Source organism: Camponotus vicinus, unplaced genomic scaffold (genome assembly GCF_025532165.1).
Source record: "Camponotus vicinus isolate PSW18456_S1 unplaced genomic scaffold, iyCamVici1.0 SCAF_1, whole genome shotgun sequence".
In the NCBI taxonomy this organism is placed as follows: Eukaryota; Metazoa; Arthropoda; class Insecta; order Hymenoptera; family Formicidae; genus Camponotus; species Camponotus vicinus.
The window spans coordinates 22,243,578-22,266,388 of record NW_028141945.1 but is presented as its reverse complement, the minus strand read 5'-3'; the positions used below and the strand labels follow the sequence as shown (position 1 = coordinate 22,266,388).

General features: G+C 30.7%; 1 protein-coding gene across 8 annotated transcripts in view; it reads left to right on the top strand.

Moving 5' to 3' along the window:
- The window catches only part of LOC145959570 (uncharacterized), a 126,134-nt gene that overhangs the window by 24,202 nt on the left and 79,121 nt on the right, over positions 1 to 22,811 (top strand). The window contains exon 2 of one of the 8 annotated variants that reach the window (XM_083078548.1): positions 9,305 to 9,345. The exons of the other annotated variants lie outside the window; for them this stretch is intronic. Within the exon in view, the coding sequence (XP_082934674.1) occupies positions 9,319 to 9,345 (27 nt within the window). The 5' untranslated portion in view covers positions 9,305 to 9,318. The remainder of the gene's footprint in view (positions 1 to 9,304; positions 9,346 to 22,811) is intronic. 8 annotated transcript variants of the gene reach the window in all.

Here is a 22,811-nt window from a genome sequence, read left to right as displayed (position 1 = left end):
TAACTAAAATAACTCTTTAACTAAAAAAAGTCGAGCGGAATATTTTTCCTATATTAGATTAAGTAATTTTTACTGCGCGTCGTTAACATTTGATGACACTCGACTCGCGCGAGTAAAGTGCTGTCTCTCTCGTCGATGTGCATTCGCATCTTCTTCGGCTTATCCACAGTATCGATCGCGTCGTTCAGAAGCCATGAGTATGATTTGTTTCAAAATTACTCTCCCTTTTTATAACGATGTTCGTTCGCGACGCGTTTACATCTTTAGTGATAGTTTCAGACAGAATGAAACATGCAAATGGAAATATCTAAATATTTTCTGCCTTTATGCGAATTGTACGGATAAAATTCTTAAAGAAAAGAAAATTACAACCTAAATACGTGCTCGTGATTATAAGAAACAAGATCCAAGTTATTGCTCTTTTTTGCTTCGAAATAAATGCGTTCATTTTTTTGTGCGAATAAAATATTATTTTTTAGTAATTAACAAAAATATTTAAAGTTTTATTAAAATTGAATCCACTTTTAAAATTAATTAAAGTATGTGTTCTATCCTTTCCTACACTAAAGTTTAGTTTACGACAATATTTGTTTTTAATTTCGTTCGTTTATTACTAAAACTATTATGGTACTTTAATATTTTCGTGTTAAAAAAACGAGGCAGAAAAATAGTCAGAAAATTTGTCCTGTTTAACTTGTTTATTCTCAGAGGTTTTAGAGATAAAATGCGCATGTCGTATCGAGGGCGCTTGAATTCTGAAATGAGGACTATTCTCAGGCGAAACGACGACATCAGAGACTTAATTATTGCATCATATAGCGCGCGTACTGTATTACGTATTTTCTGTTCCATAATGAGAGAAAAGACATTTTTTATTTTATTTAGTTAGATATTTCAAACAACAATAAGATATTATATACTAAAAAAATTCACTATTGTTGCGCTTCCTCCTGATAATATCAAGAAATTATAAATATACATGTATGAAATAAATTCAATTAGCAATATTAATAAAAAAAAAATAAAAAAAGTTCCAACGATAATATTAATAATAATACATCACTTTCTATTACAATTTACAGTTCTTTTTTAAAAAAAGAATATAAATAAACTGTGTGAATAATGAATATAATATGAAAAAAAATAATATTAGTTTAATCTTAATAATGTGAAGTTGATAGTGATATAACGAAAAAGATGTAAAAAACGAGAGAGAGATAGATACATTATCTCATAAGAAATAAAATATAAATATTTTTACACTGGTCGGGAATTTAACAGGGAAAATCTCCATGATGAATTTTAATAGTGAATTATAACAGCAGTATCCTGTAAATGCGCTGTTGCAAACGTTTAACAAGATACAATCACGAACGTCAACAGAATGTAGACACGGATGCATGTATTTACATATTCCGTTTATTTAGCTTAACACCGCTTGAGAGACAAAGTGGATGCTGTCATAAGTACGTGTCGGCTTTATGCAAGCTAAATAGAAAATAAGTGTAATCCGCATTGGTCCAAATGCACTTTCTTACGATGCGCGGAATTTCCGGCTCGTACGTAGCACGGAAGTAATGAACCGTTTCCTCGACCGGAGCTACAGCAGCTAATTACTCGGTACGCTGGCTAGATAAGAATAAACGGTTCTCCATTCTCTTGCTTTTAGACGCGTAAGGTAGTTACCGGTTTATTGCAGCGGGCTTTTATTCATAAAGTTGAAGCGCTGTAAAACGCAGCGAAATTGCACCGCTACAACTTTGCGATGCATTAAATGCATTGTAATATAAAAACTTTCCAAATTCTAAATCGAAACACGGTTTCTAAGAGTCTATCGGCGACTGTCCTTATCTGTTCTTTGATTTAATAATTAATTTTATTTTAATAATTAATTTGAAGGAGAAATTAATTGGAGCATTTTTGAATTTAAATTTCTGCTTTTGAAAAATATTTTATTAGTAATCGATTAATGAAAGGATCTTTATTGGAATGCTCGACGAATGTAACATTGTTTTAATTGCGTATCCCACAGAGACGATATCGGTGACAATTTCTGTTCTATGGTTGCTGCCATCAAATATTTGATAAATCTCGTATCAGTGCGCATGACGTGATTCGATCCCGTCAAATTTATCAACTACTCTATGTGTGTGACGACAGATTTTCGAAGCCAAAGCCTTTATTTGATTATCTCGTAACTCCACTGCCATGACGACGAAAGCTGCTACGTTTTTTGATCTTGTGATTTCTATTTATTTAATCTTTAAATGCCGAAATATTTTTTTAAAACAACTTGAAAAGAATGTCAACAGTCTCTCTTTTAGAAACAATTTTTAAAAATTTGATATAAAAAAATAATTTTATTAATTTACATTCTATATGAAAGAGAGAGAGAGACAAAAGATAGTGTGATATAAATTTTTAATTATATAAATTATAGCGTTGAGTATATAAAAATATCAATATTTTGTTTTAAGAGTTTAAACAATTTTCGTATATTATTTTTTGTTTTTTATAAAAATCGATGCACTGTAACAAATGTTATTTCTCTTATCGATCCAAAAATTTAATTATTAATCCAACTTGACTATTAAATTTTTGTATGGAAATATCCTTTATTTGTTCTCGTCATGTTAATTTCAGTAAAAAACTCATTATCAAGTTTTCCGGAAACTAACGAGTTGTGCAAATAAAATGTATATATTTTTTTATTTACGATTGATTATATATATATTTTGATTCAGATCTGCTCAAAGATTTCAAACACGATCTTATCAACCAATATTTTGCCCTGGGCAGGGCATTCTCTCTAAAATATAGGTCACGATATTGCTTCCACTGATAGAATTGTATCGCGAATATAATTCTTAAAGAGGTCAAGATTGATGCATCGATAGAACAGATTTTGCTCGTTTTATCCTCCCTTTAGGAACGACCGTATAAGAGGGTCACGACGAAATCCTAATAATTGATGACTACGTCGAACCACGTTTCGCTTACTTGCAAACTTTCGCGAAGTACATCGATTTTGGATTTAATATTCGCTGAATATCCCGTATGCGAATGCATTGGCAAGAGCAACATTTCTTGATTAATCCTTTTTACTACTGATTAAATATATTACAAATTGAAAAATATAAACTTCTATATAATTATCAATTTTTTGTTAAATTAGCAGCAATGTTGGAAATAACTATCTCTCGGTATGTCATTTGCCATGATGTATTTTTAAAACAAGTATTTTATTAAATGCACTAAAGCTGTATCTTTGAATCAATTAAAAAAATAGCGAAATAAAAAAAAATAAATCAAGAAAATAGAAATATTTTCTCTTGTCTTTCTCTCTTTCTTTCAAAAGAAAGAAAGAGAGAAAGACAGAAGAAAAAGCACATGGTCGCTCACATAATCGTTTCATTAATCACTAGGGACGTTTTAATTACAACGCCGTATTCGAGGCGTGCTAGAGTAGCCTTCTAGTGTGAGGAATACACAACGAATGTAATTTTAATTTATATGGCCAACTACGGCCGCTGTATAGACAGTAATCGCATAATCGAATCATGATAACATTGTGAATTATTTAAATTGCTTTTATAAGTTCAATAATTGCTTGTTTGGTGTAACGAGTAAGCGTCGGTATATCTCGTTGCTATTTAAATTACTACTTAAGCAAACAGCTCGATGACACGCAAAGAATAGATGCAATGAGTACCTTCGTAGCATTTCGCGTTTATTGCATGCACATTATATTAATAGATTGTATGAGCGAGACACAATATTGCACTCGCTGCTATTAATATGATTAAAATGACCTTAATTAGGACATGCACATTATTAGGGCTAATGAATTGGTGTCGCGACTTCGACAATTATGCTAAACACAATATCAATTAATTGACGATTCAAGCTGAACACGATGTATTTCATTGAATTGATTATCAAACTGTGTATTTAACTTTGATTAAACCAGATCGGAAAATTATAAGCTTGACAATTTTTGACGGAATATATTGCGTTTATATAATCTGTGAAAAGAGAAAAAAATATTTTAATAAAAAATATAAAAAAATAAATAATTAATAAAAAAATAAATAATACAAAGAAATATTTTAATAATTTTAACAATTATCAAGATTATTTTTGAAAGACTGAACCTTTTGTTACAAGATCATCAGTATTGCATTATGCAATATCCTTTTTTTCTGATAATATTGAATTAAAAATAATTATATTTCTATTATTTTATCATACTAATTAATTGCTCTTACAATCTTATATATTTCTCATTAATACATATTTATAAATATAAACAATAAAATACATTTCTTTGTAAGGATATAATATAATGGTTATTTTTAATAATTTGATAGTTGAGTCTTATAAAAATAGTTTCCAATTGTACTTATAAAACTTTACTTTCATCCGCGCGCGCGTTGGTTACTTTGAAATAAAATTTTGAAAGTTTATCAAGATTTTCAAAGCGATAAAACTTGTCAAATCTGTTGAAAATTGCAACAAGTAGTTATTAAAGCAAAATTTGAAGGACACAGTCATATCTCGCTTGTCCAATTTTGTCAGTTATTCATATTGACCTGGCATTTGAATATATTGTACGAATATATTAAGACAAATAGGAGAACGCAAAAAATTGGCTCAGACACTGAAACAAACGATACAATAAATATTTTGCCTCGGTTCTCAATGAAATTCATTAACTCTATATTTATATATAACTATCATAAAATCTTTAATAAAAAAGACATTTTAAAGTGTGAATTAATCAAATAAATATGTAATTAATATGCGACATTTACATCTTGATAGGATTGACTTAAAAGAGTTTTTTTAAAACAGTTCTATTAAAAAATTTTTAAAATTTAGAAAAATTGTTAAAAAAGTTTCTTTTTTTCAAAGAAAGATTGACTTTACGTATGAGCGGTTTACTTTTAGCCTTTAAACTTTCCTCCTTTCCTGAAGAGGAAAAAAAAAAGAGAAAAAATCTTCGCGTATATTTGCCGAAATCGTCGTTTCGAAAACTGATAAGATTTGTCACGGACGAGATTCATGCGGGATTTGAAACGTTGAAAGGTATAAAAGGCGAAAAGCTTCACGTATTACGCGATCGCGATTCCTTGACGAATGCGATTAGTTCGAAACGATACGCAATCTCTCACCGCGCTGCGCGAAATGTCCACTCCGAGTGTAAGCTAACTACGTTAGCACCGTTTAAATCCATTATGGTGAAAATTCCCCCGACCTGCGACGATAGTTGCTCTTATAGTTCGGACGTACGCGTTACACGTCTGGCAGAGACATAAGCTCGAGCAACTTTAATCATTTGCTAAAATATAAGCTTGCTCCCTTACCTCTGTTTCACACAAGTAACAGAATATTTTTCTTCTTTATACATTCAAATGATAATTTAAAGGATAATCTGCCTGTCAACTCATTGCTTTATACATTAAATATTTTAATTAGTTGTATAATAACATGCAGTGCATCTCATGTTTCTTTGATGTACGTCTAGTTAAAATCTTTCTCGCGTTACGTTGTTTAAAAGGGAAGCGCGTGATGCACATTATTAAGTAAGCATATATGTAACCGTACATCACAATGATTATATATCTTGGTTTTTTAGCTTTAATTAACTCTATTCCGAGATTAGCGAATCTTATCTCTGCATCTACATTACGGCTTACAATTAGTATCAAGATTTAGGAACAGATAAAGCGTAACACAATTATATATCTTTCGAGTAATTTTATCCGACGCTTCATTAAAATCAAGAATTTAGATAAATTTCAAAGCTTGTAATTTTCGATTTAACTCAAGTATTAACGCATAATTGTTATCTTTTATTTTAATGTAAATTTAAAATATAATAAAATATAAGAAAATAAAAAATAAAATATAATATAAGAAAATATAAGAAAATATAAGAAAATAAAAAATAAAATAAAATAAAATAAAATATAATAAAATTCTCTATATTAATTTTCGATATATTTTAAAACAACAATATTTTATCGAAATTTTATAAAAATTTCATCGGGAACTCACGCCTCGTTGCTTTCAAGAGTTAAGAATATCTCCGGTTATGTGTTGTCGGCGATGCTGGATCCTGCCAATGTCGGAGACAGGACGTGACCCGACCGTAATTTATCGGGTCGTGAATGCAAGCATGATTGGAATTTTAGAACGCTCCGAGCCTCACGGCAATTGCGGTTTCCGTTACGAGAGAGACTTCGTACACTTGAAAATCGTGCTGACTCACGGCTAAACTATCGTTGCAGGATTTTGACCTGCCCCGTGTCGGACATCATCGATCTCTTCGATCCTAAGACTGCATTATTCAAGAGCTATATCACCATAATAAAATAAGATAATCATCTCGAGTAGAGCCTCACTGGCGTTACATTACTTTGCACTTTAATATAATGAAACTCATACTGCGATTATATAGGATAATAATTCAATAAAAAAATTAAGCGACAAAAATTTCTCTCGTTTTTGTTCTTGATTTTATTTAACGTATAAAATACATCAATTGAATTCAATTCTTTCAAAAATAGATTTATCATTGATCGAGAACCTCAAATGTATTTTTAATAAAATTATACGAGCATTTTACACGAGAATATTTTATTGATCAAACTACGTAATTAACTTTATTCTTTCTTTCGCTTGCGATTCGAGGCATTTTTAAAATTATCTCAAAGACCATATCTCTTTGTATCGATTCTTAAACGTCAAGCACGACGATTTTACAGTTCAGCATATAAATTGTAACTACGAGAAGGGAGTGACGAAGCCAAGGAAACCCTTAGGCACGCGTGCATACGGGTTAAGTGGTTTCTATTTTATTACTGTGTAGACTATATATATACGGTCACCGGTGACACGGTGCCATAATAAGTAGAGATGTTGAATACACAGGCGTGAGGACCTTCGTAACTCCAAGCTGTATAGTGGATTCTATTCAGCCTCGTAATGGAGGCTGGCGTAAATACGCTACAATAAAGACGTAGTCGCCAGCCTCTCGAGACATCTCGCTTTGTACAAGTTTCTTCCAGCTTTTCTCGTATTGCTTAGTGCTTACTGAAATTGCTATTATATAAACCATCCGACCTTAAATGCGCTCTAAATTATCGAGAAATGTGATATGCGTGAAATAGTGTATGCGTGAGTTTTCCCGATGAAATTTTTATAAAATTTCGATAAAATACTGTTGTTTTAAAATATATCGAAAATTAATGTACACAATTTTATTATATTTTATTTTATTTTATTTTATTTTTTATTTTCTTATATTTCCTTACATTTTATTTTATTTTATTTTTTTATTTTCTTATATTTTATTATATGTGATACAAAATATTAACCATCGAACTAGTTATCAGAAAAATTAAAAGTAAACAAATTCTTTACTTATTTTCATTTAAAGATTTTTTTTATATTATTTTATATGTGATTCGGATAAACATAAAGGATAATCAAAAAGAAATTTTTCTCGCATCCAATATTAAAATGCGAGAATCTCCATATAATATGCGCAGTTTGTTGTGAAACACATTTCCCGAATTATATATTTCCCGATATATTTATAAGGTATAGTTATACCGTCATGTCAACATTTATGCTTAAATTTGTGTTTACGCAACGATTATAGTCACTATGTTAAGTAACTACCGTGGCCAGGTATTAAAATGGATCTTAATGTCATCATCAAGCGCGGGAGCCACACGATGGTCTACATATACGGGACAGTTCGATGTAAACATCCCGTCGTAAATTAGAGCATCGCTCGTCAGCTCCCTGGAAAATATCTCGATCCCCAGGATATTACATCGGGCATCTACCGTTCGAAAGGATGTCTCTTTTCGACGTCTCGGAAAATATTTGCGCGACAGCATTTTGACGTTCGCGAAAGACGCAACGGGGAGATTTTTCCAGGAGAAGAAACGCAAGCAAATTATTGGATTTTACTTACTTTAAAAATAGGAAAACTTTAGGAGGGTTCAACCGATTAAAAATTGTAATCGTGAAGTAAAGAATTTCATTTTCGAATTGTTCTTATAAGTCTCCAAAAGTTTCAGATTAATATCGCAATCAGTAAATGGATAATCTTTGCCGATGTATTTTAAGAATCTTGAATTATAATTTATTTATGTAAATTTAATCCTGCCATAATAATGCGCGATGAATAATTTTCGAGTCCATTATTGGAATACATCGTAATTCATATCGGGTGATGTTTTTTAAATATATATTCTAACTTTTATTCTCTTTTAATCTTATTCGCGATTCTTGAAAATGGTTGAATGTTTGAAGAATTTTTAGCATTTTTGTATCATATATTAATTATATACATGAAATAAAAATCTCAATATTTTTTGTTCTCAAAATAAGAAATTGGCGATAAATTTTAAGTAACAGTCGTCAATAAATCAATGTAAAATTTTGGTCGGGTTGTAAAACGTTGATATATGTACTGTGTAAAAATTGTTATCGCAAGTGACAAATTTCGGCAATTATTCGCTTTGATAAATGTTAAATTAACTTGTCAGTTTCCAGATCGATATAGATATGAAAGCGGTATCTTCTGTAAATGCCGTAAATACCTTTTATAGTCCATTAATGTCTTCGACATAAGCATCTATTTGGGGGCTTAACTATTTAAGCGGACACAGTTCCTTCCTTTCGATCGAAGAATTCGGACGTCTTTATTATTCATGCCTACGTATCCGTTCTCTTTAAAAATTTAATAGATGTTATGATGCGTGTTACATAAACTTGTGCATTAAAAATTAATGAAGAAAGCAGTTAAGAAACGCGCGTGCGGAATTAGAAATTTTTCAATTTGTTTTTTTAAATATTTATTAAAGAAACAAGTTTTTATAGAAAAAATTATTGTTTAATATCGATTTTGTTTGCAAAAGATTATTTTATTAATTATTACGTAACAATTATTATTTTTATTTCTTTTTAATAATAGACACATATAACGATAAAGATTCTACGCGATTAAATGATTGATTGATTATTAACTGTGTCCGTCTCTCTATTACTAACGAATGAGATCGTATGTTATCATACATCTGTGTTGTCATTAAAAGTTATATTAATCATTGTCAAATATAATCGAAAAACATTTATTTCTGTTAACGAACTCTGCCATCCATTAATAAAGTTATCTAAGAAAGCAGATCGATGTGATTGATAGATATTTTCGATGCGTTTTGTGTGTATATATGGTGTGCGTTATCTATTGAATACTACTCAGTTGTGAATTCACAAATTTCAGGGGTGCAACCTATCATGCTGTTCTTCAAATGCTTTACTTCTGTAAGTATACATATATTATGTGCGAATGAAGTACCGAGCACGCAATTATATTGCATACCTCTGTATTGCACATAATTTATGAAAAAATGAATCTTAAAAAAAAAAGAAACACGTCTATCTAAACGCACGATCGCACTGATTTTACTAAAATACGATTTAGAGCACAAACATATAATTATACATATGTATGGATGTACAGATTGTCCTGCTTTTGTCACAACTACATCTTCGCATTAACTTAACAACTTTTCTCTTTAGCAAAAATATGAGAGATTATATCATTTCTTGAGCAGCCATTGTTGCTTTTATCTCAGGAAAGTTTAGATTTTAATAACGTTAACTATGCCGTGAAAGTGCCAGTATTCGCTCTCGACAAACTGCTAATTGTAAGATGAATTGAAATGATGCAGATCTCTAATTAATTTCATAGAAATGATAGAAATGTAGCTTATCATAGTTCGCCAAGACTGAGCCATTTAATTAGAAATTCGCGATGTGGAATGCTCTTATCATGTCTGCGTCAGTTGCGGAAACGCTTACTTGTATTCGTGAAGACATTGAGAATACAAATATTGTGAATGAACTTGTTCTATTTACAAATGGCTTTCTACCGCATCGTAAATGTATTCCGTAATCATGTGGAACATTCGGTATGACTGTAAATTATATCGGGAATAATTTTTATAGAGAATGTCTAAAAATATTGAGTTATTAATATTTTTAACAAACAATTAGAGAAAATAAAGAGAAAAACTTCCACAAATATCCTTTAAACATTACACAGCATCGATAAATAATAAATTCTATATTTTCGAGGTAAAATTTTAAGTGGATTTTATTTTGATCTCTCCAACTTTTTTAAATATTTTTCTATAAAAAGAGAAGGAAAAAATGACAGTTGAATTACGTTAAATGACATTTACGAGTATTTTCTCTTCAAATTGTTAAATTCATATTTTTAAAATATTAATATATGTATATATACTACACAAAGATATACAAAAGCTTAAAATTAAAGCTTCCTTGTCAAAGAAAAAAATTCTAAATTTATCAAAGTATCTGGCAATAAAAAATCATATTTTTTTGGGACATAAAATTGTCATATAATATTCATATAATTTATATTTTTATCTTGGGAGAAAAGTTTCAACTTTTAAATTATTTCATTAACAATTTAAAAATGTCTTTTTTTTTTCTTAACTTAAAATTTCAATTTAAATGCAAGGCAGTTTTTCTGTGTTTTATCATTTTTGCACAAATATATCGCAGACGTATTCGTGTTAGATTTCTTTTTGTGTTGATGAGAGGAAGAGAGAGGAGGGATATGCCAGAAAATTGCGCGGAGAAAATGTTTTTAGGTTGCGCCGGAAAATTAATCAAGGGACGAAATTACTTTCTCTGGCGAGGGTTCCGACATTCCATTTCGCGCGCGAGCATGAGGCATTAGCGTCTGACACACGATAGTGCTATACTACTTGGATCGCTACTAACAGCTGACTCACGTTGCGTCGCAGAATAAATTAGCTTCGGATTCGGGATTGGATGTAGCATCTGCGTGCCTGGGTTTCAATATAAATTTTTCGTTTATGAGAAACGATATCACAAATTAAATATTCTTCATAAAGAACTAAAATTTATTATTCATAAATGTAACAGAGCGAGATTACATCCGGAAATTAAATTTAGAAAAATGTTTTAGAATCCCATATTTTCTATATTTTTTTCATTCTCGTCATTGAACAATATGAAGTATTTTTCATGCATATGCTACATTCAGTTATCAAAATTGAAACGCAAGTTACGAAAATATTAATCGTATATTATGGAAATAAGATTTTTTTTTGACATTCCAATATTTTTAACCACAATAATATCCGCTAGATTGACTCGTTACGCAAAGTATATGTTAAATTATGAATATACGATCCTTTATTCACAATCTATCTTTTTGTGTAGTCGGTGTCCAATTTTCACACGTCGCGCAAAAGAAATAATTTACAATGTTGCTCCGGTAATAGCATTCCTGGTACTATGGGAATAGCGCTTAATGTTGCTACCGCGAGCACTGACAGGGAAGTGAATTCGTGTCGTGATCCGCCAGTTGTATCTTCCATTTCCAAGAGCATCGAGATACGTGCGCGGCTGGATAAGAGTCCATGTCACGCGAGACAAATTTTCAGAGAAGAGACTTTTGAAAAATCGAAAATCTCTTGTGGCTCCGAAAAGTGAATAACATAGATCTTTATCTCTTATCGTATTTATGTCGAGTATTTCACAATTATTCAACATCGTGACTTTATAATCCTCGTATATTGCAACTTATTAAAAACTCGATGTGAAAAATTCTATGCAAATTTTCAACGAGGTAAAACGCTTCCTCGTTTCTCGCAAAACCGACGCGACATGCAGAAAATGCACTCCTTTTCGTAAAGCATATCCGTCTTGAGAGAGGAAACGCACGAAGTGATACGATATATAGTTTGTAGAATATGAAAAGAACGGAAGGTAAGAGGAAGCGTTTTCTTTTGTCCAAATCTGAGTGCACGTAGCATAGCTTTGAGCTCTTCCGATATGAAACGAAAATACCTCGTACAAGACGCGACAGAATTCTGTAAGCTCGATTATTCTACGCAAATCGCGAACTCGCAACAATAACAATGTATTCGTGGCTTGTATGTACGTCTACCGAGATATGATAATTATCGCGAATACACGATCAAAATAGAAATACACATGTCGGAAAAATATTAAATAATCTTAGAATCGTGTGCGTATAATGGAAGATTTCATTCGAGCATAATACATCAGCATTATAATCTTTGCATTAAATTTTTTCAAAAATATTTTTTTTTCAATCTTTTACAAAAAAACATTATATTTTTAACCACAATAGCTGCGAGTTAAACTTTATTTCCTCCAGAAAATCGAAAGTAAAATACATTACGATTAATATCATTGAGTAATATTTGAAATATATTGAATTACATTGTGTAAGTAAAATATGAATTAATATTATACCAATCAAACACAATTTGGATATTTATTCTGCAATTTGTCAATATATTGCATTGTGTAATTAATGTTATTTGCCCAATATTCAATTTAGTTTATATGAGACCGAATTTATCTGACTGCTTCATTGTTTGATTTTTTTTTATTTTTTTGTTTGTCAATTATTTCGTAGTAGATAAATTAATAAAAAAGTTTAATTGTCGTTGAGCTATCAAAAAAGACTGATAGAGATAAATAGATATCGTTTAACTTAAATCCACGATATCGCTGTACAAATTGTTACGATAAGCCAGACGAAAAATATAAGAGAGGTGCAAATATTTAAAAAAAACAAAAAGGCAAAAATTTAATTAACTCCCCCTTTTATATTTACGTTGTAATTACGTGAGCAGCCTTATGCATTTTATTTCTTTGATTATTTACATTCTCTAACTTCTAAATTTTTCCTAAGATAGTAAATTTATTTGTGCTCTCCCTTTATATATCATATTTCTGTAAAAGGATCTCCAGAATTTTAACCGATTGCAATTTTATAAATGCTTTTTATTTAATTCATCTTTTAGGGAAAAAATAGCAACTAAAAATTAAGATTTCACATCACTCTCTTTAATGAAATGTAATTTAGAATCCTTACTTTTACCTTCGATGACATGAACTTGATTTGCAAACAGAACATTGTGATGACATGATAGAATATGTGAGAAACTCATATGTTATATTAATTTTTATAATTAAATTACATATTACAAACAAGAGAGAGATTTGACATAATATTTGTTGTGAAATATTTGTTCTTTAAATATTTACGATCTATATTTCACGTCTTTGAGAGAATCATTAAAATTCGTGTGATAATATTCTTTTAAGTTATGGCAGTGCCTCTGACTCTGAGTAATTACGTGTATCACAGCTCAGAAATAAAAATTCGCATCGAGCATGGAGCAAAACGGAGAGTTTCATAATCTAAAATAGCATTTCTAGGAGCATAAATGCAAGCATTACAAGAGACAGACTCGATCGTAAATTGCCAGTGTAATTTATGAGCGCGTATTTTTGAACGTAAAAGAATTTCGGATAATGGTACTGCCAGATCACTTACTGTGTATGTGTTCGCCAGTAATCAATGAGTCGTTTAATGCGAGAGACAAATAAGCGAATACGTGAATACGCAGACACGTTCTTTTTCATCAAGCGAGTCAAGTACTCGAAAAGATCCGATCGCTTGCAAATGAAGATAGATTGATGCGCACGAGATGAACGCTGTACCAAGAATACGGATGCTCGTAAATTAAAGCTAGCCAGACTTGAACTTTAGTTTTGCTAAAAACACGGTTCTTCTTCCTTTTCACGTACGATATGTTGCTACCGATTCCATGTATATTTTTATCAAAATAATCGTAATAATTCAATCCGCGATATATTTTTATTTCTTTTTAAATAATATTTGGAGATACATATGTATATAAAAAATTTGTGCGAGTTAAACTGCATCTCATAAATGAACTGCCAATTTTGCAAATCGTTATTTTTTTCAATAAAATTAATGAGGATCGATGCCGATTATTTTATTATAAAAATATTATTTATTTCAATATTTGCGTCTTCCAATTAATTTAGAGAGAATATGAAAGTTTTATAGTATTTCTGTTAACTTATCTTTGCCCTGTCTCGTGCTCCTTAGAAATTATAGAACGTCTTATTTCCTCATTCATCTTTCCTTCATTTTAACCTGTAATCGAATAATCACATTTGTACATAACTATCATGTACATCGATTCGGTACACAAAGGAGTACCGAGTTTAATATCCGTTGTGACAGAAACTGGCACGTGTCTCTTCTTCTTTTCCACCTACGCTTTGATTTTCCTCTCTCATACCAAATCAGTTGTGCATATAGACGGCAAATCTTGAACTTCGATCCATGTCAGAACTATTTGACACGGAATATTTGCTACATTCGACTGCTTCGTTGTAATAATTTATAATTATACGAGATGATATATTTTTATGAAATTTCATTTCTTCATATAATATTATTCTTTCTACAACATTACAATATTTGCTTTAAAATTAAAATAAAATGTACTAATGAATTAAATGAACTAAACTTTAGATAAATTTAATTAATAAAATATATGATTCTTTCGACAACTTCGAGGATTGTATGAGAGATAATATCATGAAAATATGACACAAGATCGAAGAATGATAGTTTTCAAAAAATTCTGATAGATTTTTAAATTCTCGTTAAAATTCGGAAAGACGACCTAGATAAAGGATCTGCAGAAAGAAAATGCATATCTAGTCTTTCCACACTTTACATATCCGCTTTGTGTGATTTACATTGTATCGAAAACTATAGTTGTGCGAGTGACATCTTCAAAATTTATTATCTACCTCGCGTTATCTCGGTCAATTCGTTCGTGCAAGAGACATATTACTTTTCCCGATGTGTGCTGAATTTTGTACCAATTTTTAGGCAGCTTTACAACTTTAATTCTATTCTCGTTATCTTATTGATGGACCAAGACGATCAAACAAAAAAAAATCTACGTTTTAATATATATTTTATAATTCTCCTCCTTTATTATCTCCAGATAAAAATAAAAAATACTTAAAATTTAGCATCCTACGATGCGCAACGGTGGAATTATACAACATTGATTTGTAAAATACAAACGTATCCAAATTATTAATGCAACGTTCAAAGTAATTAATATTTCAAAAAGTGATTATTTTGGGCAATTAAATTTTTTATTTATTATTTAAATAGATATTTAGTAAAGGAATTCGTGCGCAACTTTCAAATGAATTTTTTTAAATATAAATTTTTACGAAATATGATAAATAAGAATCTAATTCTTATGTAAATAATTTAAATAGTAAATCTTAAGGATAATTATCAAAATATTTTATTTATATATTTATATTTATTGCATTTTATTATTTATATATTAATTATATAAATATTTTAAGTATTTAAGAAAAATCGAAAATATGTTTTATATGCATTATATTACATGCACGATGATATAAAAAATGGTTTGTGACGCAGATAAACGAGCAGTTAATTTTACACATAACAATTATATAAGAGAGATTAAATAAGTTATAAATTACTCACGGTTATTCTCCACCATCGTCCGATGTCACAGACCTCCTCCTCCTCCTTTCCTGTCTATCCTTTGCTGCTTCTTGATGGCACTTTATGTTACATTCACTCGCGAAAATGTGATTAATTATGATTACACTAATCAGCAGAATATAAATGAGCACGCGACACTTTGCACGGCATTTTATCGATACGTCAAACATTCGCGACGCGAAATTTATTTTATTGCGACGAGAAAACAATATAAAAAAAACTATAATGTACAAAGGAATTTACCGCAATAATGTTATCAATGAATGACGCATGCTTCGTATTATAACGTAAGTGAATAAAATATATACTAAAATAATATATAATTATCCGTAGAATGTAATATTTTAAAAATATTTCGTCGCTTTGTCGCGCGCTAAATTTCGATCGAATAAATCATCGATGTACAAATGTCCAAGTTTTTTACGCGCACATGTTTGATACATATTAAATAATCATAATTAAATGCGTATTAATCTAATCTAAATGCGTATAATTAAATGCGTTTTGTTAACGGACGAAAAATTCTGAAATTATCATCCTTTAGCATTGATGATACGACGATGCGCGAGGCGATTCTGCCTATTCGAGATTCGACAGACGTGTGATGTCAAGGTGAGGGCTACGCTATTGTAAATGTAAATAGCGCGTCATACGTCATAAGAAAGGTATGCCGAGAACTGGTAGGGTTTGTTGATGTGGTAGGGAACGATTCTCATTTTAGAATTTTTCGATTATTAACAATACGCTTCTAATTAATACGTACTTAATTATGCAAAATATCTGTTTCTTGAATTAAATTATCGAATTATTAAACAATCGATATATTATATTTTTCTGTTACTTGACTCGTTCTTGTAATTTATTTGTTTCTGCGAGTCTTCAATCTGAAACTGATTAGCAAATTACATTTATACATAAATCGATGAAAAATTTAAAGCGCGATACGAGATTTATTCGAATTCACGCGAAGAAACAATTATCGCTCATAAATGAAAATAGTTTTTAATTGCATTTCTCTATCGCTTTGATTCGCTATTTGAATCAAAATATATGAATAGTACGAAATATCTGCTTTTCTAAATAGCTTGATCGCCTTGGTATAAATTAATCGCATGAATCAATTATTCGCGCAACTCGATAATCTCCATTGTATAATTGTAATAATCGCTTCGTCACATTATCTCGCGAACTACGATTGCGACAAGGAGATATCAAACACAATCATTCCGTATAATTATTACAATTAGCGATTATCGGATCGCGCGAATAATTAACTCACGCGATTGACAATTTGTACTGTGATGAGACAGCCATTTATCAAAGTAGATATACGTTTCCAGGAGGAATCGAAGCGTAGAGAATTGAAATTATAAATTATTGTTTCATTACGATATGTATCAATATTATCTTTACGGATTAATTGTTTCTTCAATAATGCTTGATTCAAGAATATACAGGGTTTTCGAAAAGTCCGGAAACGGTCGAATATCTAAAAAATAAAGCATTTTAGAGAAAAATGTTTCAAATAAAAGTTGTTTGGTTTAAAGAGAGCTATAAAATGGTAGCAATGGTTTGACCTTCAATAGTCGCTGGAAGGTCACATAAAGGTCACCTTGAATTTTTTAAATGGAACATGCTATATATTTTTGCACATTCTTGTAGCTCATCTCGAGAGCTTTCCAAAACACTATAATTAAGTTAGTTTTCATTAAGTACTTTCCGAGTTATGAGGCTTGAAATAATTTCTTAATTTTACATAAACCGTAAAATATCTTGTAAAATATTCATTTTTCGATTATCTTACCTTAATACTTTTATGTACAAAATAATGAGAGGAATCAATTGGTGTAAAGAAAACACATAATTGTTTCGAAAAAAGAAATGTAATTGTTAATTGCAAATTACATTTTTTCTTCCGAAACAATTATGTGTTTTCTTTACACCAATTGATTCCTCTCATTATTTTGTACATAAAAGTATTAAGGTAAGATAATCGAAAAATGAATATTTTACAAGATATTTTACGGTTTATGTAAAATTAAGAAATGACTTCAAGCCTCATAACTCGGAAAGTATTTTATGAAAACTAACTTAATTATAGTGTTTTGGAAAGCTCTCGAGATGAGCTACAAGAATGTGCAAAAATATATAGGGTGTTCCATTTAAAAAATTCAAGGTGACCTTCATGTGATCTTCCAACGACTATTCAAGGTCAAACCATTGCCACCATTTTATAGCTCTCTTTAAACCAAACAACTTTTATTTGAAACATTTTTCTCTAAAATGCTTTATTTTTTAGATATTCGACCGTTTCCGGACTTTTCGAAAACCCTGTATAATAATATGTATCAATAATATTAATCAATTCAAAATATTCAAGAAACAGAATATTCCGTATACACATTAATTTCGTGGCGAGAATATTTTCGCGATAGCAAGGAATCAATTCTCACGGTTTTGACCTTCGCATATGACGCGTTATTGTTTACGTTCCTTTCTCATTTGCGCGGCGAAACTCGAACGGGCAACAGCGGGGGATGACCCGCTCCGGATAACGCGTCATTTTTCTCGACATAGGCTGCGGTCAAGGGGACGCTGAAGATGCTTTGAAGCGTTTGATTGACCAATCAGGGTAAAAGGAGTAAAGATTTCTTTAACCTGATTGGTCAATCAAACGCTTCAAAGCATCCTCAGCGTCACTTTGACCGCAGCCATGGTTGCAGATTCCAAACGATTCTACATTTTCGAATGTCACATACATTTTGACTCGCCATAAATTCGTGCAATATTATGTAATATTGAAGTAAAATCTCCGATGTCGCTTTAGAATTTGTTGATCATTAGGTCGCGAATACAAAATCGAATTTAGCGATGCTGTGATACGTTTAATTAATGCAGTAATATTTAATCATAATTTAATAATTATTAACTACGCAATAATGCTTCGAGGTTCATATACATCGATGATTTGTTAAAATTTACGTTCTTTACGCGGTCGAAATCATTTATTATGCGAATAATAATGAAGCAGATATTACATTCAACGGAAATTTATCTTCAATTTTAACATAAATAGTTATTCAATTATGTTAAATGTTACGTTTAATGCGAGCGTATATAATCTATTAGCAATAAAAACAATACTGTCACGGAGATTAGTTCTTGAAATCGTGTGATTTTCGAATGCAGAGCAAATCGTAGATTTTACCTCATTTTTCTATCGCAAAATAATTAATAAAATATATATTGCGTAAAATATTAATATTGGAAAAAATGCCGCTCAATCGTTTGTATTCTGTTGATTAGTGCACACTCGATTATAATTAATCATGTTTTCGCGAGTGAGTGTTATGTGAGTGCGATCAAGAAGCTGCAAAGGACAGATGGAAAGGAGGAAGCATCAGGCGATGATGGAGCTATCATAGAGTGAGTAATATTTATTTCATCTCTTATTTATTATCTGTGAAATTCATTACTCGTTTTCCGGGATATCAATTTTATATCATTGCGTAATATAATGTATGTAAACATTTTTAATTTATTTTCATTTTTTTAATATTTGTCATAATTTTTTTGATATTGTTCTATAAATATAAAATATTTTAATATTATTTAATTTTTTTTAAAATTTATTTAAGACATTATTTATATATTTTTTTGAGAATTAAATTCTTGTTCATCGCATATATTTCGTAGAAATTTCGTATATAAAAATAATTTGCCTTGAATGTTATGTATAAATTTTTTTTATTAAATCTATTTAAAAGACAAATATCTATTTAAAAGACAAATAAGAAATTTAATTGCGCAAAATAATTGTCTTTTAAAATATTAATTATTTTGAATATACTGCTTTATATATATAATTTGGATACATTTGTATTTTACAGATCAACATTGTGCTCTGTAACGCCGCCGTTGCGTATCGGTGAGTATAAATTATTTATTTATTTTGATCTGGAGATAATTTCGAAGGAATATTATATATAATATATTTAAGAAATATATTTAATTATATATTTAATATATTTAATTATATATTTAAGGAATATGTAGAATAAGATATGAGGGAAAGGATTATTCGGAAAAAAATGTTTATCCATACAATATAGTTTTCTTCTTCTTTCTCTAACAATAAGAAAAGAGACTTATTATATATAATATATTTAAGATATATGTAAAATAAGATATGACGTAGGGAAAGGATTATTCGGAAAAAAAATTGTTATCCATACGATATAGTTTTCTTCCTCTTTCTCTAGCAATAAGAAAAGGAACTTATCAAGCTTTTTCTTTGAAAATTTTTCGTCTGGAAATATTTATCACACTATATCTACTTCTTTGACTTCACTATACTACTTCTTTGAAGAGTTGCCATTCACATGGTATTTCCAGTAGGATTATCTGAAATTTTTCCTACATATTTTTCTTACGTACAACTATCATTCGGAGATGTCTCGCTCGCCTCGGCCTGGTTTCTTCATCTATCTCTCTATCCATCTTTTCTCCCCTTTTCTCTTTCTCTCTTCCTTTATTTCTTCCTCTCTCTCTTTCTCTCTTCTCTCTCATCTTTCACTCCCTACTTGCTCGCCGCCGTTTCCGTGCCGTCCATAGAGACGATTGACGTATCGATTCCAGTAGGGTGGTGCAGTCTGGCCTTCGCCACCGTGTCTGCGTGTTCCAAAAGTGCTGGCGTCGTCTGTCCCGCCGTTCTTCGTCTCCCGCGCCCGTTTCCACCCTATTCCTCGATCTCTTCCTCTCTCTTCCAACTGCCAGCTCCTTCTCGTCTCAAAATCAATGGGTCGAGTGCTCTCTCTCGGTCGAGCATGCGAGAATAACAAAAGTCCACGCGCGTGAGAGATCGAGAGATTGTCGGGACCACCGATTTTCGTCTCGTCACCGCACGCTAATCGATCTTGCCCCTTTAATTTATCCGATAATGTTTCAAGCGCTCAAATTCGGTCGAATTTGCCAGAGGACGACTTAACGATACGTCGACTTATTAAACGATTGGGACCCCGCTAATAATGCGGCTTTTCGAGTCAGCAAATCGACATGACAATTCCCAACGAATTTGCACAGTTTCCGATTTATTTATTCTGCATAGTAAAACAAGTTTTCGTGGCAAACGAGAAATGTAGAAGCAAAACTTTAACTTTACTCTCGAAAAACTTGTAGAAAGAAATCTCTCACACACTTTTGCAGATGAAAATTGTCTGAATTTTATTTCGTTTCAAAGTTCTGGAGAAAAAATAAGCTTGATAATTTAATCTAATAATTTATTTTTATAATTTTACAATATCTTTTTTTTAGTCGATTTTTTACTTTTAATTGCGATATTCTTTTAATTTTATTATAGATATTATAGATATTTTTCTTTACATTACGAAATAATATAGTATAATAATATATAAAATAAAAAAGCATTTTTTCTAACAATATCGAAAAAATGAAAAGAACATTTGCTTCTACATTTTTTAATTATCATGATTCGAGAGTTGTATGTATTTTTTTCCATCTTGTACATCTTTCACCTTGCGATTATATATTTGATATATCTGCAAAAGCACTGATGCTTACGTAATTATAACTCAAATATACAAACTAATGTAGGGATCCTTTCGTGTGACACGACGAGATATGAATTTGGAAACAAATATTTTTATAAAGTTTCCACGTAATGAAAAATTAAATTTTCTTTCTCGAGTTTTACCTGACAGACTTCAATTTTTAATAAAATACGTGTTTAAGATATATAAGAAAAATTTTGACATTGATTTAAATTATCTAATATTCGAGATATATTGTAAATCAATCGTTATTCTTGAATTCAACTCTATCATTTATAAAGAAGCGATAGGCGATAGGCTAGAAGCGATAATATTTTATTATTATTATTAATTAATTAAAGTCGTAAAAAATATTTTTGCATAAAAGGAACAGATAGACCTGACTTTGATGTGTGCATAAATTTTGTCCGCAACTCGGGATTTTTGTCGTAATCTCGCAGAGCCACAACCTGCCATTCGATCATTTCCATTAGGTTGCTTCAACAGGTAGGCTAATAACTGCAGCATTACGAGGATGTTTAATGTCCTCGTGAATCGTGACATCAGTTCTTAACACTCTTATAAATTTGATTTTGTCGAAATTCGAAAATATTACACTGTTTAAATCCGCTGAAGAAAAGATGCTAATTATAGAGAATAAATTAATAAATTTTTGGAATGAAAAAAAAAGAAACATAATTTTATTATTAGATATACTTTTACACAAAAGTTATAAGCTTTTAAAGTAAATTTAATAATTAGAGATTTGGCTCAAGTAATCAAAAAATTAAAAAGAAAATGGCATAAGAGCCAACTACCGCGCGTTGGCTCTTATGCCATTTTCTTTTTAATCTTTTAAAGTAAATTTTAAAAATTGAAATCCATCAGTTTAGATATATTTTTACTCAAAAGTTATCTTAAAGTAATGTTTAAAAATTGAAATCTATTAGTTAAAACACTCGAGAAAGGAAACTTAACTTTTCACTCTCAACTTTTTATACGAGGACTTTATAGAAGTATTTGTTTCCAAATTCGTATCTTGTCGCCTCACGCGGGAGGAGTCCCTGCGTTAGTTTATATACATATTTGGATTATAATCGCACAATGCACGAACGCGAAGCGACAAATCCTCTTAGGAGTAGGAGTAATTCATTGCGTTAGAAACGGGCGTGGATGGCTACAATGCAGAAAGACGTTTGCTCAGTCGCAGACAAAGCAATTTGCAATGTCTTTACAAATGGACGAACAGCACGGCTTTATGATATAAGCGTACGAGTATATCATTCCGTTCCTTCTGACGCCTATTTCTGCCGTCTGTGAGAGGCTCTATCGTATACACACTATATTTCAAAGCTCTCGGCATACTTTTTTTACAACTTTTTCATTATAAAGTAGAGGTAAAATGCTTTAAGCGAAAAGTAGTTTGCTATTCTATTAAAAATAATTAAGCTGCAAATTGGACATTATAATTCTAGCTTCTCAAATTTTTTCACGCTGCAAAATTATTCTTTAATTCTCAACACTTATCTATCTCTTATCTAGCAAACCAAGCATTTTTTCACAATTACAATTTGCTAAAAAATTATAGACTCGACATTTGCACAAATTGAATTTGAAGACAACCGCAAGACTGGTCAATTCAAGGTTAATGTCCAGATGAGTTTAATAGACGTACAGATGTGGTCACAAAGCCATTGATTATTATATAGTTTGCGGTCATACTGTATCTTAATTATCTACGAGAGTAAATGTGTGTGTGT